The sequence below is a fragment of the Pyrgilauda ruficollis genome, unplaced genomic scaffold, assembly GCF_017590135.1.
Source record: "Pyrgilauda ruficollis isolate IOZ18807 unplaced genomic scaffold, ASM1759013v1 scaffold271, whole genome shotgun sequence".
Lineage (NCBI taxonomy): Eukaryota > Metazoa > Chordata > Aves > Passeriformes > Passeridae > Pyrgilauda > Pyrgilauda ruficollis.
Genome location: NW_024524056.1, coordinates 248,567 through 262,867, shown reverse-complemented (window position 1 = coordinate 262,867; position 14,301 = coordinate 248,567). Strand labels below are relative to the sequence as shown.

The 14,301-nt window shown below is 38.6% G+C and overlaps 1 protein-coding gene across 1 annotated transcript; it reads left to right on the top strand.

The window, feature by feature from the left end:
* Window positions 1-704: 704 nt before the first annotated feature.
* FAM174A (family with sequence similarity 174 member A) lies at window positions 705-9,830 on the top strand. Its single transcript, XM_041471620.1, has 3 exons — window positions 705-1,074; window positions 5,724-5,861; window positions 9,272-9,830. The coding sequence occupies exons 1-3, from the start codon at window positions 761-763 to the stop codon at window positions 9,291-9,293; spliced, it is 474 nt and encodes a 157-aa protein (XP_041327554.1). The 5' UTR covers window positions 705-760; the 3' UTR covers window positions 9,294-9,830.
* Window positions 9,831-14,301: the final 4,471 nt, after the last annotated feature.

Sequence of the window (14,301 nt, the reverse complement as noted above, 5' to 3'; positions counted from 1 at the left end):
CGACACAAGAGCAACAAATTTATGGAGAGTTATTCTGTAGCATCACCCTAAATCAGGGTCCTGTCATCCATGTTCACTGGCTTTGTAATACTGACTGCTCCATCACCTTTGGCTGTGGTCCGTCTAGACACAGCCCTTTCTTGGTCTTTCCACCATTGGACCACAGCTCAAGCAAAAATTAGAATTTTCAGGACCTACCACTTTCCAAACCATCCTTTTGCTTATTGTTGAGGAATACACCTGCTACGGGTAGCTCGGTAGCATCGGAGGACCAGGTCAACAAGCAAGACATCTGAGACTGCTGTGGGACTGCACGAGTGGTGTGTGTGGGGAGATCAGGGAGGACACATCGGGTCACAGGATCCGCCGCTGCGAAGGTGGCTTCGGTGTCAGCAGTGGCAGCTCTGGCATTGGGAAGTGGCTGGCAGGGACTCTCATAACTGGTCACACTGGGAAGTTTCCTTAACATTTCTCTTTTCACTAAAGTCAGTTATAAAATTTCGGTTCTTTTGTACATAGAATCAGGCTAAAACAGAGGACTGGTTTAAAAAAACTATCCCGCCTTAAATTTGTTACATTCGAAGTAGCCCCTCACTCGCGCCCAAGCACTACTGATCATCCAGAGAAAAAGGGGAGTGCCCACAAAGGAGATGTGGCCACACGGAGAGGGAGTGGAGGGGCTTCCGCTTCCGGCGGCCGCAGTGACGGTGGCGGGGCCCGGCCGCACCGCGCGGCCGTGCTGGGCGGGAGGCAGGGGGAGATGCGGTCGCCGGCGCTGCCGCGGCTCCTGGTGGGGCCGCTGCTGGTGTTACTGCTGCTGCTGGAGGCCGCCCGCTGCGGGGAGGCTGCGGCCCCAGACCCCCGGGACGCCGCCACCGCTTCCCCGCGCCCCACGGAGGCGGCCGGCGGGACCTCCACGCGGAGCAGCAGCAGCAGCAACAGCAACAGCAGCAGCCGCCTGGCCGAGGTGTCGGCGCCGCCCGAGCAGGGCCAGCCCATGACCCAGCGCGCCCTATCCGTGCTGGTGCTGGCCAGCGCCGCACTCATCGTCTACTTCGTGATCCGGACCGTGCGGTGAGGGCGGGGAGTGGTTGTGTGAGCGCGGGGTGCGCAGCTGCGCGGCCGGGCTGCAGAGCGTGTCGGCCCCGCGCCTCCTGGGGAGCCAGCGAGTTACCGCCCGACAGCTCTGGGAAGCTCCCGGTGCCGTCTCCCCCGTGTGGGCGGGGAGCAGCTCGGTCTGCTCCGCTCACGTCACCGAGAATCGCGCATCAGTGTTGGGCCTTTCCCGACTCCCTCCTGTGCCCTCCGGGTGGACTTGTCACTGCTGGCATCCGTCAGCCCATCTAAATTTATTTTGTATGTTCTTAGAGTGATTTTTGATAAGTTTGCAAACTTCTGTATTGCTAAAACAAAGTTGTCCTCCCCGACTTTTTCAGTAAACATCTTCCTTCTATGCTTTCTTTCACAGTTAAATGAACCTATTTTGTGCCTTTTAAAGAAAAGGGCTCTTATGAAGCTTGCTACAGCTTACCTGTCTTTCTGTTTCTCACGTAACTCGATGTGCTTTTGCAGTGTTTGTCCCTGTATTTTTTTGTCCTGGTAGTTTTACTTCTCTCTCTCATGCTTTGAGTTCTTCAGAGCAAGGCCCAAATGTATGATTATGCGTAAAGCACCTCAATTATGGAGCAAGTTCTCCATGCACTTTTCATTACATTTAGATTTACCCATTATGTCTAATGTCCGCATCATTTAGTTTAGAAAGGCAGTTTAAGGACTGTTTTTTGTGTATTATGTACTAAGATACACAGTCCAAGTAAACTAGGATATTTTGATTGTTTCATACATCTTGCAAATCACTCTTGCGAAGCCTTGAGGGCACTTCTCAGTGTTAGTGTATCTTGTAACGCCAGTCTGTTAGATTTGGAGATGTGAGTAGTACTGTGGAAAGGCCAAATAAATAAATAAATAAAAGTCTGTCATTGCAGGAGCTGGAGAGGAAAATTATATCTATTGCCATTATTTTCTGGATGAGTGGTAATTACTTGATATTCTGGTTTTGGCAGTATATCTGTTTTGCTATTCTGCATTTGCAATAGGACTGCAGTCTTCTAGGTGCTACTGTAAACTGGAAGCTTTACACCTCAAATTATTCTGTAATTCCGTGGCATCTTGCTTCTGAATTTTGGAATAGGTAAGGTGTATGTGTTTGAATTTGAACCTGTAGCTGAAATGTTCTTGCAGTGGTTATATAAGAAATACAAGGATTAAGTCCAAATGACCCATTTTTTTGGATGGGCTTCCTTGGCATGAAGGCATATCTTTTTTTAAGACATAAAACCTTTTTTGCAAACTTTCTACCAAACTTTCTACTTTCTTGCTTGCCCAGTGGATGAAGGGAAGAAAGTGAGTGTAGTGTTTCTGGATTTTAGTAACGCTTTTGATGTTGTTCTTCACAGTACCCTTCTGGACAAGCTCTGTAGCTGTGGGGTGAGCAAATTTGTGGTGCACTGGTAGAAGAGAGAGGTAAATGACAGGGCTCATAGGGTTGTAGTGAGGAGAGGTGCATCAGGCTGGTGCCCAGTCACCAGTGTTGCTCCTCAGGTCTCAGTTCTAGGGCCAGCTTTGCTCAATACTCTTATCTAAAGAGAGGAGTTGAATGGGCCATTAGCAACTTTGCTGATGACACCAAAGTGGGAGGTGCAGTTGAATCTTTCAAGGTGCAAGAGGCCTTGCGCAGGAATCTGGGTAGATTGGCGCAGTGGGCAATCACCAGTGGCAGGACATATAACAAGAACAAATGCTGGGCTCTTCAGCTGGAACAGGATACTAGTTTTACTTGGGAGAGAAGCAACTGCAGATCAGCCGTGCAGAGAGGGATCTCAGGATGGTGGTTGACAGCAAGCTCAGTATGAGCCAACATGTGCCCTGGCAGCCAGGAGGGCAACTTCACCCTTGCGTGCATTGCACACAGCACAGCCAAACAGTCAAGAGAGGAGACTGTCCAACTTTATTCAGCATTGTCACTTCTTATGCAGTAAGAAGCATACTAAGACATGAATGCAACCAGACTGGAGAACCAAGCTGATGAAAGAGCTGGAAGGCTTGTCCTCTGAGGAGCGGCTGAGGACTGAGTTTGTCTGCTTTGGAGAAGATGAGGCCTGAGGGGTGACCTCATTGCTCTCTGAGGTGCCACTGGTCCTTGAGGAAGGAGATGCTCATCCCTTCTTGCTGAGATCCAGCTTATAGGATGCAGGGGAATGATTCAAAGTTGCACCAAGAGAAGTATAAATTGGACATTAGGAAGCATTTTTTTACTGGTAGTGTGGTCAATGACTGGAACAGGCTTCTTAGAAAGGGGATCAGTGTTTAAGAGGCATTTGGACAATACCAATTTGGATTAAATTTTGGATTGATGAGGCCATTGACATGATAGTAGTTGTAGGTCCCTTCCAACTGAGCAGTTGTCAGCCACAGAGTAAAAGATCTTAAGTTATTTTTGTTAACACTTAGGACACTGCTTTAGAGTCATGGCTGTGATCATACATGCATGTTGCATAAGCATCTCCAGTATTCCTGTAGCTGTAGTTTTTAAACTACTTAGATAGAGAAGGGTTTGAGTTGCAAGTGATTAGTATGTTTTTTCAACACAATTTGCTTGAATCTAAAATCTCTGCCAGCTTTGTGATAAGTTTTATTTGCATTTTCTACAACCTAGACATTTTGTCTTAGGTTACTCTCAAATCACAGTAGCTACTCACTTTCCATTTTAATCCTTTAAGGGAAAAAGATAAAATGTAAAGTGAGATTGACAGAAATATTGACTGTATGAGTAGCATGTACTACCTCTTCTTAATTTCTTTTTTTTTGTGTGTATGTGTGTGTGTTTAAAATAGTTTCTTATCTGCTAGGCTATCCACAATGCTTGTCCTAGTCCCAATTGCTTAACTTCTACTTTAGTGAAAACCAAAAGGCACAATAGGTAAGAAACAACCCTATTTTTCATCATACTGTCATCTTAAAAGTTTTAGAATTTTATTCTACTTGGTGCTTTGAAGCAGAATTTCTTTAGAACTTCTTTCTATGTTGAGGAATAAAAAACAGATGAACTAAATGAGGAACATGGGAAGGACTTTGTCTTGAACTGAAAAGTGAAATTTTTGGTTTTGGTAATAGCCTTAGCTTTAAATGAAAAAGCTGGGTATTTTGTTCTGGTCTGAAGCACTTAAATTCCTGGGATAACAGTTGCTGCATTTTCACATCATAATTGAGAGTGGAGGAAATGGCCATGTTGATTATTTCTTATAACATTAGAAATTTGAGAACTTTGAAGAATGGTATGTACTTTATCTCTTTTGCATTCTTACAAGGTTACATTTACTTCTCAGTTCCAAAAGGAGATATATTTTATACATTGGAGTATAGTGAAAAGATAAACCAAGATTGAATGCTGTTGTGTGTTCTTTCAAGAAGGGTATTTAAACAAGTTGTGTAAGTACACTAGAGTTTCTGGGCAGGATTTGAAGCTGAGAATCTCAGTATTTGATATCGCTTACAAGATAATTAATATGGTGCCTAAATGTGGGACAGAGAAGTCACTATGCACAGTATATAATAGTATAATGTGTTATACGTAATATGATGGCAATACTATAATATTGTAATACATTAGTAAATTTTTTTATATTAGTTCAGAAATACTCTATGTTGAAGTTCCTGAATGCAGTAAACATGTTTGTCGGCACCGAGATTGGGGTTGTAAATTCTGGAGTTTCTAAATGAAAGAACTGTTACCACCTTTGTGTTCAGCACTAAATACCTAGACACAAATTCTTTGGGTTTTTTTTAAGTCCTATAGCTTTCATGAAGTTGTTAGCCAGTTACTGAAAGTGACTATGTCAGTATTCTGTAAACAGATGTCTTTGCACAGTGTTTGGTGAGTGGCTTCTGGTCTGAGTTCCAGAACTTGAGCAGGGCTTGTTCCATGGGTGAAAGAGTAGTTTAGGAAAGCCAAAGGAATTGTTCATTGTGTGGCTGATGCACGTGGGACCCAGGCCCATGCAGCAAAGCTGTGGAGAGAGAGAAAAGCAGATGCAGACAGACTGCTTGTCTGTGATAAGCACTGTGGCTTAATCCTGAAACATAAGTTACTGCCTCTTCCTTCTGTGCTTTGTGAAGCAGACAAGAAATTGACTCTACAAGATCTGTCTTATTCTAAAGTGTAATTATAGATGATTTTTTAAACTTGATATCTATAAAAGACTTCACAAATTATAATAAAAATTTCTAGTGTCAGCCATGACATGTGTTACAAGTTATAGCTTTGCTATAGCTGTGTTTGGTTTCTACCTGATTTGATCTGCTATTCGTTACAGATATGTAAGACACATACAGAATATGTAGCAAGGCAATTTTTTTTTCAGTAGAAGTATGCTTTTGCATACATTTTTATGTGGCTCTTATATTTAGATGCTAAGTGCCATTTTGTATTCACTACATTAATCCTGTACAAAACTACAGATGACATCTTAGTTGCCTTAATAATTTCATGTAAGCTGTTGACACTTAGAATTGTCAGACCTCTGAATTTCATAGAGCTAAGTGTGTACACTTATCATAGATTTTAGAAAACTTAGAGTAAGTATCAATATAGCAGTATTTTACATTATTGGATCAGAACGTAGCAAAAGATTTACATTACTTGAATGTTTTAAAATACTTTTCAGGCTCAGAAGGCAAAATAGAAAAACCCGAAGATATGGAGTTCTGGATACGAACATAGAAAACATGGAGTTGACTCCGTTAGAACAAGATGATGATGATGATGATGATACAACACTATTTGATGCCAGCCATCCTCGAAGGTTTGTATTTAGAACCTGAAGGTACTTCTAGCTATAGAAGTGAAGGAGTGTGGGTTATAAGCAGTTTCTCTGAGAAAGCTCACTACTGTGTTTCATATGCATAGTTGGAGAAGGGATGTCAAGATCACTTGAATTTTAAATGGGCAAGAATTTAGTGGGCAAGAAGATAAACACCATTTGTCTTCAACATGTGAGTTCCAGAGAAATGAAGAGGAAGGTAGGATATTTTTGTTACAAATATAGTGTCATTGAAGCTAATGTTAAGTCAACAACTAGCTGTTAGCTTTCTCTTTTCTTTTTTTTTCCTCATTGGAGGCTTCCCAGTTTTTCCTGTGTATTCTCACCTATGAGTTCTGCTTCAAGCAGCTTTGCTTCACTCGGCTTTATTACGGCTAAAGTAGTCAGCAATTAGTTGATGATGACCCTGCACCAGGTTTTACATTTGGTACTGCTGCACTGAAAGATTCATATTAAGCTATTCTCAGAAACTTTGTAGATCCAGGAAAATTTTCTTGTATTTTGTTTGAACTTCCAAAACCAAATTTTGGTTGAACTTTTGTTCTGTTTTCTCAGTGTCCTTAAACATGATCAATTAAAATCTAAATTTATGCAATTCACGCTTAAATTTTTTCCTTATTGAGTAATGCCATCACATTGCATGTGTGAAGATACAGTAAAAATAATTGATGGGATTATCATAGTCATAGTTCATAGTAAGGGCTACTTGACTACTGTCAAGTATCAGAAGAGATCAGATTAATTCTTCCAGTCACAGCAAGTAATTGATTCACCCTGCTTAATGTGAAATCAGATTCAATCTCAAGCAAAACAGTTTCATAAATGCAATACATGATGTCTTGAATTAAAAGTATTGGAGTGGTAAGTCAGGTGTTCTGCATTTTATCAGGAGGAACTTTGGATGCAGTTCTGGCACTTGAAGAGAAATGTTCAGTCTGCTTTAGCTTTGTCTCCTTAAGGGAATCTTTCTGATTTAATTTTTTTTCATAAGTAGAAAGCCTCTCTTGATTTTTTTCTCCTCCATACAATAGATTAAAATAGCTAGAGTATCTCAACTTAGCATTCTTCTGCATTTTAGAATTATGTGGCATTTACCATTACCTTATGTTACTAGTCTTGTTCCAGTACATATATATATACATACATATGTAAAATATAATAGATAATTGTCACATTATATCCAGGAATTCCCCCAATGTCTTCCTTAAATCTTTTAGCTTCTGTTGTAATTCAGCATACTTGTTGATGTTAAGGTATTTGATGAGAAGTTAACATGATACTCTTTATAAATGCTTATTTACAGGAGTATCAACTATGATTTTAGTAGGAAGTAAAATGATTATGTAGGTAGTCATCATTAACAAACAGTATTACGCAATTATAACTTTCAGAGAGCCTATTTCTGATTTTTCTGCCTTCCTGTTTCCTAAACACTTTTGATTTTGAAGGAGAAGAAAAATTTTTTTAAGTATTTCATAGTAGAAGCATTTAAACTGTTGTTTCAATAGTGCTCTGAAAGTATGTGCTTAAATTATTGAAGTCCTTGTTTTGGTACTGGGAACTCAGGAAAACAAGGACTTCCATTAGATTTAGTGAAGATTGTGAATTGTCTCTGGTTTTGTATATTGATATCATCCTGTGTTCTCTTTTATTGGGAGAAGCTTGTAAAATTTTAAGAGCTACTTTTTATTTGAAATAGTGTTCATGTGTAGGATGAAAGCAGTGCTGAACAATGTGAATTTACTCCATAAATCTCTGTAGACCAGCTTGATAAAATGGTGTTCAAATTTTGCAAAGGTACGTCACTGCTGGCAGGATAGTTTGAAAACTAGATACTTCTTTTAATCTTGACTGGGAATGTACTTTTTAAAGTTAATTTATTACCTCTTGTTTCTACTTGTTTCATCTGCACTGAAGCTTAGTAATCAGTATTCACATTACTGCTTAAGCACAATGACCAAAGGGAATGCCTAAGTAAGTAAAGACTTGATACTGAGGACAACATCATGAAAATGATACTCACATATTCTCAGGAGATGTCATTACACTTTGTTCTGACATTTATAGTAATTCAGAGATATGGTTGATTGAATTTTTTTAAGGTAGCTTAAATATATAGTCAGGCCTGGAACCTGGGAACAATGAAGGAAGGCTTTTAATAAACAAAACTTTTTTGAGTTTAGTGCTTTGTTAAATAAAGAACAGTGCAGTTTTACTTAACTTAGACTCAACAGTTGAGCTTATTTAGTGCTTAAGTTTCTTTCCCTTGCAACTCATAACGGAAGGCACTAAAAAACAATGCAGTTACAGGAAATTCTTTTCTCCATGTTCATTTACATTTGTTATTGACATCAAAGTAGTCAAGTTTTGGTATATGTATAAAAGTATTGTTTTATATATAAAAATATGTATTTTTTCCTAATTTCTTTGGGACTTGTTAAAAGACTGTAGTGGCACCCAGTCTGCTTTCATTTTTCTTCCTTGAAAATATCAAGCTTTTTTTAAGGTGATACTCTAGAAAATAGTATGCCTATATTAGAAATCCCTATAGGCTTATTTTGGATTAGCTGTTAATTGTATTAGACCCTTTGCAGGACTAGGCAGAGAAACTGGCTTCTCTCCTAAAAATCACTATGGTACTGCTAGTATACTGGTGTCCAGATACATTACTGCTTTCAAGGGTTGCTGTTTTCTTTCAGAGCTGTATGAAAAAGTCCCCAGTGCCCTCAGCTGTAACAGAGACACAATTTAAGTGTACTCACTGTGATCATCATCCATGTTACTAGTCTCTGTGCTGCTGCTGTTTGGGACAGTTTACCAAAACAGTAGGTTTTAGCCATTTTGCTTAATAGATTACTATTAAATGCCCAAGTGTGAAATTCTAGCCTTTGGTCTCTTGCAATACAGCTTTACATAGATGCTGACTGAGGGACAGTGTACTATTATCACATCTTTGTTTTTCAAAATTATATCACACTACTAGTTTACAATCCTCACTGAACGACTGCACACTTGCTCAGTGCTGCAAGGCATAAGGACAGGAATTTACTCTATTTATTTATAGTATTCCATAACTGGAATGCTACCAGGACTTGCCAGATTTTGACTAGGAACTCATGAGCCTTGAAGGTTGAAAAATATATTCATCATGGTAAATCCCTCTTTATTTTTGTACGTGAGTATTCTCTCTGTTTGGAAAGGTTAAATGAATGCAGGTTTATGGTACTTTACTTCACAGTAATATGGTAACTATGAGTTTTTCCAGTCAAATTTAATAATAAAATGTCATGTCTCTCTGGGTTCTTTCATAGTGTGTCATCTTTAAAAATGTAGGCTAAATTTGCCTTGAAACAGGGCATTTCAGATTAATGCGTCTGTTTCTTCTATTGTAGAGAAGTACGTGCCTTTCAGTGAAAGAACTTAATCTTAGAACCAGAGAAGGAGACTGCTTCATGGGAGAAATAAGAAGCAAGAGGGTATGCAAGTGGGGGGGAACTAATTTAATTTGTGTATGTTATGGCATCCTTTTGTATCTTGCAATAAGTAATGTATCAATTTGTTGTATCTTTTTGTATATAGAGATTCTCAATGTATAACCTATGGGGAGAGAGTACTAACTGTGCTAAGATAAAAACGTATTTGAAAGGGAGATTACTTGTAAAACAGGGTATTTTTCCTTGTTACAAGTCTTGTGTGCCATGAAGTGTGGTATACACTTTTTTTCTACAGTAACCTGGAATGTTAATTTTTTCTTCTGATATTAAATTGTAAGTAAATAAAGCTACTGTGGACTTCTCAGAATTGTTAGAACATTATTTTAATTGAGGAGATGATATATTGTTTACCAACAAAAAGCCAAACCACTGCCTTCTGTGTTGAGAATTTTAAAAACTGGTTTAACATGTTTTGTTCATGTAAACTTTAGTGAAAAAATAAAATGTGTTTACAGTGCTCCTAGCATTTAGTGTGATGCTCCAACACTATACGTTTTAAGGTTACTTGGGATATTAATATAATTGTGTAAAACATGCTATTGCAACATCTTCTTGCTGTTAAGACTTCTGATTGCAACAGTTGAGTTAATTTTTTGTGAGGTCTGTCTTCAGCTTGTGTGAGCAGATGTGGCTCAGTGACTTTAGGGTGTTGCTGTGTAATGTCAGTATTCAGACCTGTAGTGAAGCAGAGATAAGCCTTTGGGAAAATTCTAAATATTTTGTAACTCTGCAATTAAACACTGACATCAGAAGCAGCTGTTACTGAAATGTGTGGTAGTACTTTTATGAATGTAGTTGACAAACAGCAGTTATATCTCGTTTTTGGCTAGTGCCATAAAAATTATTAGAACAGTCTTTAAGACCTGGAAGATATACTTTTTTTAATGTGTTGCAGTTTTCACCATAATCTTCATAATGTAGACAAAATTTTCAAATTCTAGTTTAGAATTAATGTGTAATTTTTTTGCTAATTCCATATATTCATATAGCAGTATTGATGGGGGTGACTATGTATCCTCAAAGTGCCTAAGTTATGGGCTACAGAGAAAGAGGAATAATTTTTCCTGATTTCACCCTCTTGGTGATTGAACAAAATTGAAGTACTTTTCTTTGAGGTAATTTCTACAGTGATAGGGTGGTGAGGGAGTCTGCTATAGATTTTCTTCTACCAGCTGATTTGTTATATTGAAACCTTCTTACTTGCACTAATAACAGCTCAGAGGTCAAATGAGCCTCCCAAGGTAATTTTCACCTACAGTTGCCCACGCACCACATACAGCTGGGAAATAGCTTGTATTTACAATAAATGCAAGTCTTTATTTTGCTTCCTGTTGTACCTATCTTTTTCTGCTTATGTGTAAAGATAAAACTGAAATGGAAATACAGCACTAATTCTTGGAACTGCTTAGTTGAGGAATCTGGAGACATAGTAAAGAAGTAGTAAATAGTAAATAACTGGATTGTAGACTGCAGGTGAGAGAACAGTAAATGATAGATGGCAAAGTATGCTGTTTCCATATATAGAGGGGACCATCAGTGTTAAACTAAACATAATTGAAATCTTTCAGAAGTATAGACTGTCTTCCTGATATCCTAGAATTCAAATCTGCAGAATCTTTCTAGGATTTGAGCCACTCTGAGGAGGTGTTATCCTTGTTATGCACAGACATATGAACTGTTCAAGCAAGTTAAAATCGCTCGAAATGCAATCAGTCTTTAAGCTCTTGTATATGCTGCAGGTAAACTTTGATGTTTTTCTGCAGAAAAAACCAAAATGGAACAGATTATTTATGTTTCCAAGCAAATTTTTCTGGTGGAAAAAAACCCCAGCCATATTGGATTTTACCAATATTACTGAACAGGTCGTGCCTTGTCTTGTCCAGTCCCTGTTGCTGAACCAAATAGCGGTATCTGTGGACTTTTCTCCCCAGAGATGCTATTTAGGTAGTGGTGGGTCACAGCTGGGCAGGTGAGGACAAGCCCAGGCATGCCCGAGCTCCAGTGCCTACAGACTGGATTTTATTGGTAGAAGAGGGTCACTCCTCAGGCCTCCCTGTGCTGGAGAAACCTTCTAAGGCGATGGTGAGGAAGGAGTCGGTCCTGATGGAGGGTTTAATCCAGAGTTTTTATTCTGGGCCGCATGGCCTCTGAATGCAATAACAGCTCCACCAGAACTCTCCCAGCACATGGTGTTCTGTCCTTTTACCCAGGGGCGAGGGGGAGGGGACGGAACACAGGGAGCACCAACCAGGTACGGGGGGAGGGGTTCTCACGTGAGAGGGACACCTGGATGGGCCAATGGCCCTCCAGGGGATGGAGAGCATCCTTTGAACCTGCCAATCGCTCGATGCTCCCCTGGAATTTCTGGGTGGATAGACAGTGCCCAGCAGGAGTCAGGGTGGGGGAAAGGAGAGGTAATTGACACCTGGGGAAGGAATCTTCAGGGGAGGGACCAGGGAAACTGAGGCACACCATGACAACATACTGCAACATGGTCACCAATTTTCTCAAAAATTTTATATAGGCTTCTTTCATCAATGCCTCCAAAATTATGATGCTCTATTTACAGGAAAACCATCTGTACAGCAATTATATGACCAGTAAAAAGTTTTGGAACAGTTTTGGTTTCTGATATGTCCAATACCATGTGGTTGATTGTATCTAATTTAAGTAGCTGAATTGGTTCTCACTGCATTTGCAGACACTAGTTAGAAAATAATCATGGTTTTGTATATCTTGGTCTTAACTGTTGGAAATTGCATCTGAGAGTTACATACAGCCCCTGTTGATAGGTGCATCACCATGAGTACCATTTCCAACTACTTGTGAAAAGCTGTTCTTAGAGCTGTTCTAACATACTTTCAAAAATTTGGGAAAGAATATGCCACCACAGAGGCCAGTAACTGACCTGTGCATAAAGAGAAATGAAGTTTATTTCAAGCTTATTTATCACTTTTAAAAAATGAAGACAAGTAATTATGAAATGTGCAACTGAGTAGCTGTGTATGGAAAATTTTATCCCCATTTGAACTAAAATATTAATAAGCCAGTAAAGAATGTGAGCTGATCTGCTGATGTCCTTGAAGATAGGAGATAGCCCAAGTTTAATGAGAAATAAACTGGGAGAGAAGCTAGATTTCTTCTATAACTTGAATTTCTGAAGACAGAAAATAGAATGTGGAGAAGAATCTTGGAAGATTTAAAAAAGAATAATGTTTAAAGATACTTTTGCAAATTATACAGTATTAAGGCTATCACAGCATATCTATTACTGTGTGTTAAGGCTTTGTGACTTTTTTCCTTCAGTACTGTAATTTGAGGCACAGCTTGTACAAGAATTTGTAGTTCCTGATCAAATCTAAATACATTAGTTCAGTCCATTGATAGAATAATTCCCTGTGATATCATGAATGGGTCCAAGCACGAGAAATCCATGTGATTGAAGAGTCAGAAAGCATTTTTATTTTTTGTGTTGACCAGTGAGAGCCAGGAACAATCTTTTTATATGTAAGCCAACTGAAAAACTTTAGTCTCAAAAGATCCAGTATGAGTGGACTGCTTCATCGTTTCGGAATAGACTTCTGTTTGCTACAGGTGTCTTGTTTTATGGTACTGCTGCTGATAGTATTCCAGACTGTTAACTGTTAACCTCTGCAGAATTGATCCAATGCTCTGGAGTAGTGTCCTCTGATAAGATTTTTGTGTGATTTTTCTCTGTCCACATGTGTTGGATTAGGGTAAATCTGGGAGAAGACTTTCAAAGACTTTTTTTTTTAGAAAGTAAACTTATACGGCTCTTTTTTTTTATTGGTTCGGGGAGGATTCTTCGGAGAGAAGTGGAAAGAACTTGTTTGTTTAAGAGGCAAAACACTTCTAGTATACAAAATGAATAATATTAGATGATAATATTTTCACTGATTTGAAAAGGATGATAAATTTAGAAAGTTTTTCTTGGGAGTGGTCGTTCTGTTATGGTTCTTTTCGGCGCTGGGGATAGCAGCTGCAGTTACAAGATGTAGACTTTTAGTGTTTCTCAGGTTTCAGTCCAGAGCAGGTTTGAATGATTTTAAAAAGGGAAAGGAAAAGCAGTCCAGGGAAAAATCTGGACTGCTTAGCTAAACTAACTAACAGAAGCAAAAAGCAAAAGCAGAGCAGGAGCAAAGCAGAAGTGAAGCAGGAGCAAGAGTAAAGCAAGCAGCCAAAAGCAAAGCAAAAGCTGCACTATGTATTGTAGGACATTCTATTTCTTATTTTTATATCATTAATATATTATTACACATCATGTATTTTATTAATGTAAAACTTCTATTTGTTCTCTTCAAAAATTACAAGCTATACTTATTATGTTTTTATTGTATTTTTACACTAGACTATTGAATCTCAGTTTCATACTACGGAGCTGCAGGATTTTCTACTTTTATTTTACTTATTTTAAATTTTATTTTTTATTTGCTCAGACTTTTAGCACTTATTTTTTTTAATTTCATGTTTGTATGATTTAATGTATAGACAATGGCAGTAACATTTAACAGTGATATTTGTATATAATTTTTACTTTATAATCAGATTTCTTTGAAGTATATATTGTGTTGGGGGTTTTTTCTTACATTATTTATTATGTGCAACTTGGTTTTTGAGTAAAGACAACCTTATGAATGGGTTTGTTTGTACTCAAGGCAGAATTGATTTACACGGTCTTTTTTAACAAACTTTTGACATGTAGTACTGGGACTTTATTTGTTATATTCAGGGATTCAGGCTGTGTAGGATTTGCTTGGTTGGTGGGACTTTGAGTGTTAATTAATTAGGTGGCTTTTGCTAAATGTTGCTTTTAATTTTTGAAAGATTTCTTACTTAAGGTTTTTAGCTGGGTTTTTAGTAGTTTATTGTACTTTTTTACTTTATTTGCAGTTGGTGCATGGAAGGGG

Bases quoted from the DNA above. Each gene is read 5' to 3' on its own strand.
- FAM174A (XM_041471620.1), top strand. From the start codon at position 761: ATGCGGTCGCCGGCGCTGCCGCGGCTCCTGGTGGGGCCGCTGCTGGTG. The intron at 1,075-5,723 runs GTGAGGGCGGGG...AATACTTTTCAG, and splicing joins TTCGTGATCCGGACCGTGCG to GCTCAGAAGGCAAAATAGAA. The intron at 5,862-9,271 runs GTTTGTATTTAG...CTTCTATTGTAG, and splicing joins GATGCCAGCCATCCTCGAAG to AGAAGTACGTGCCTTTCAGT.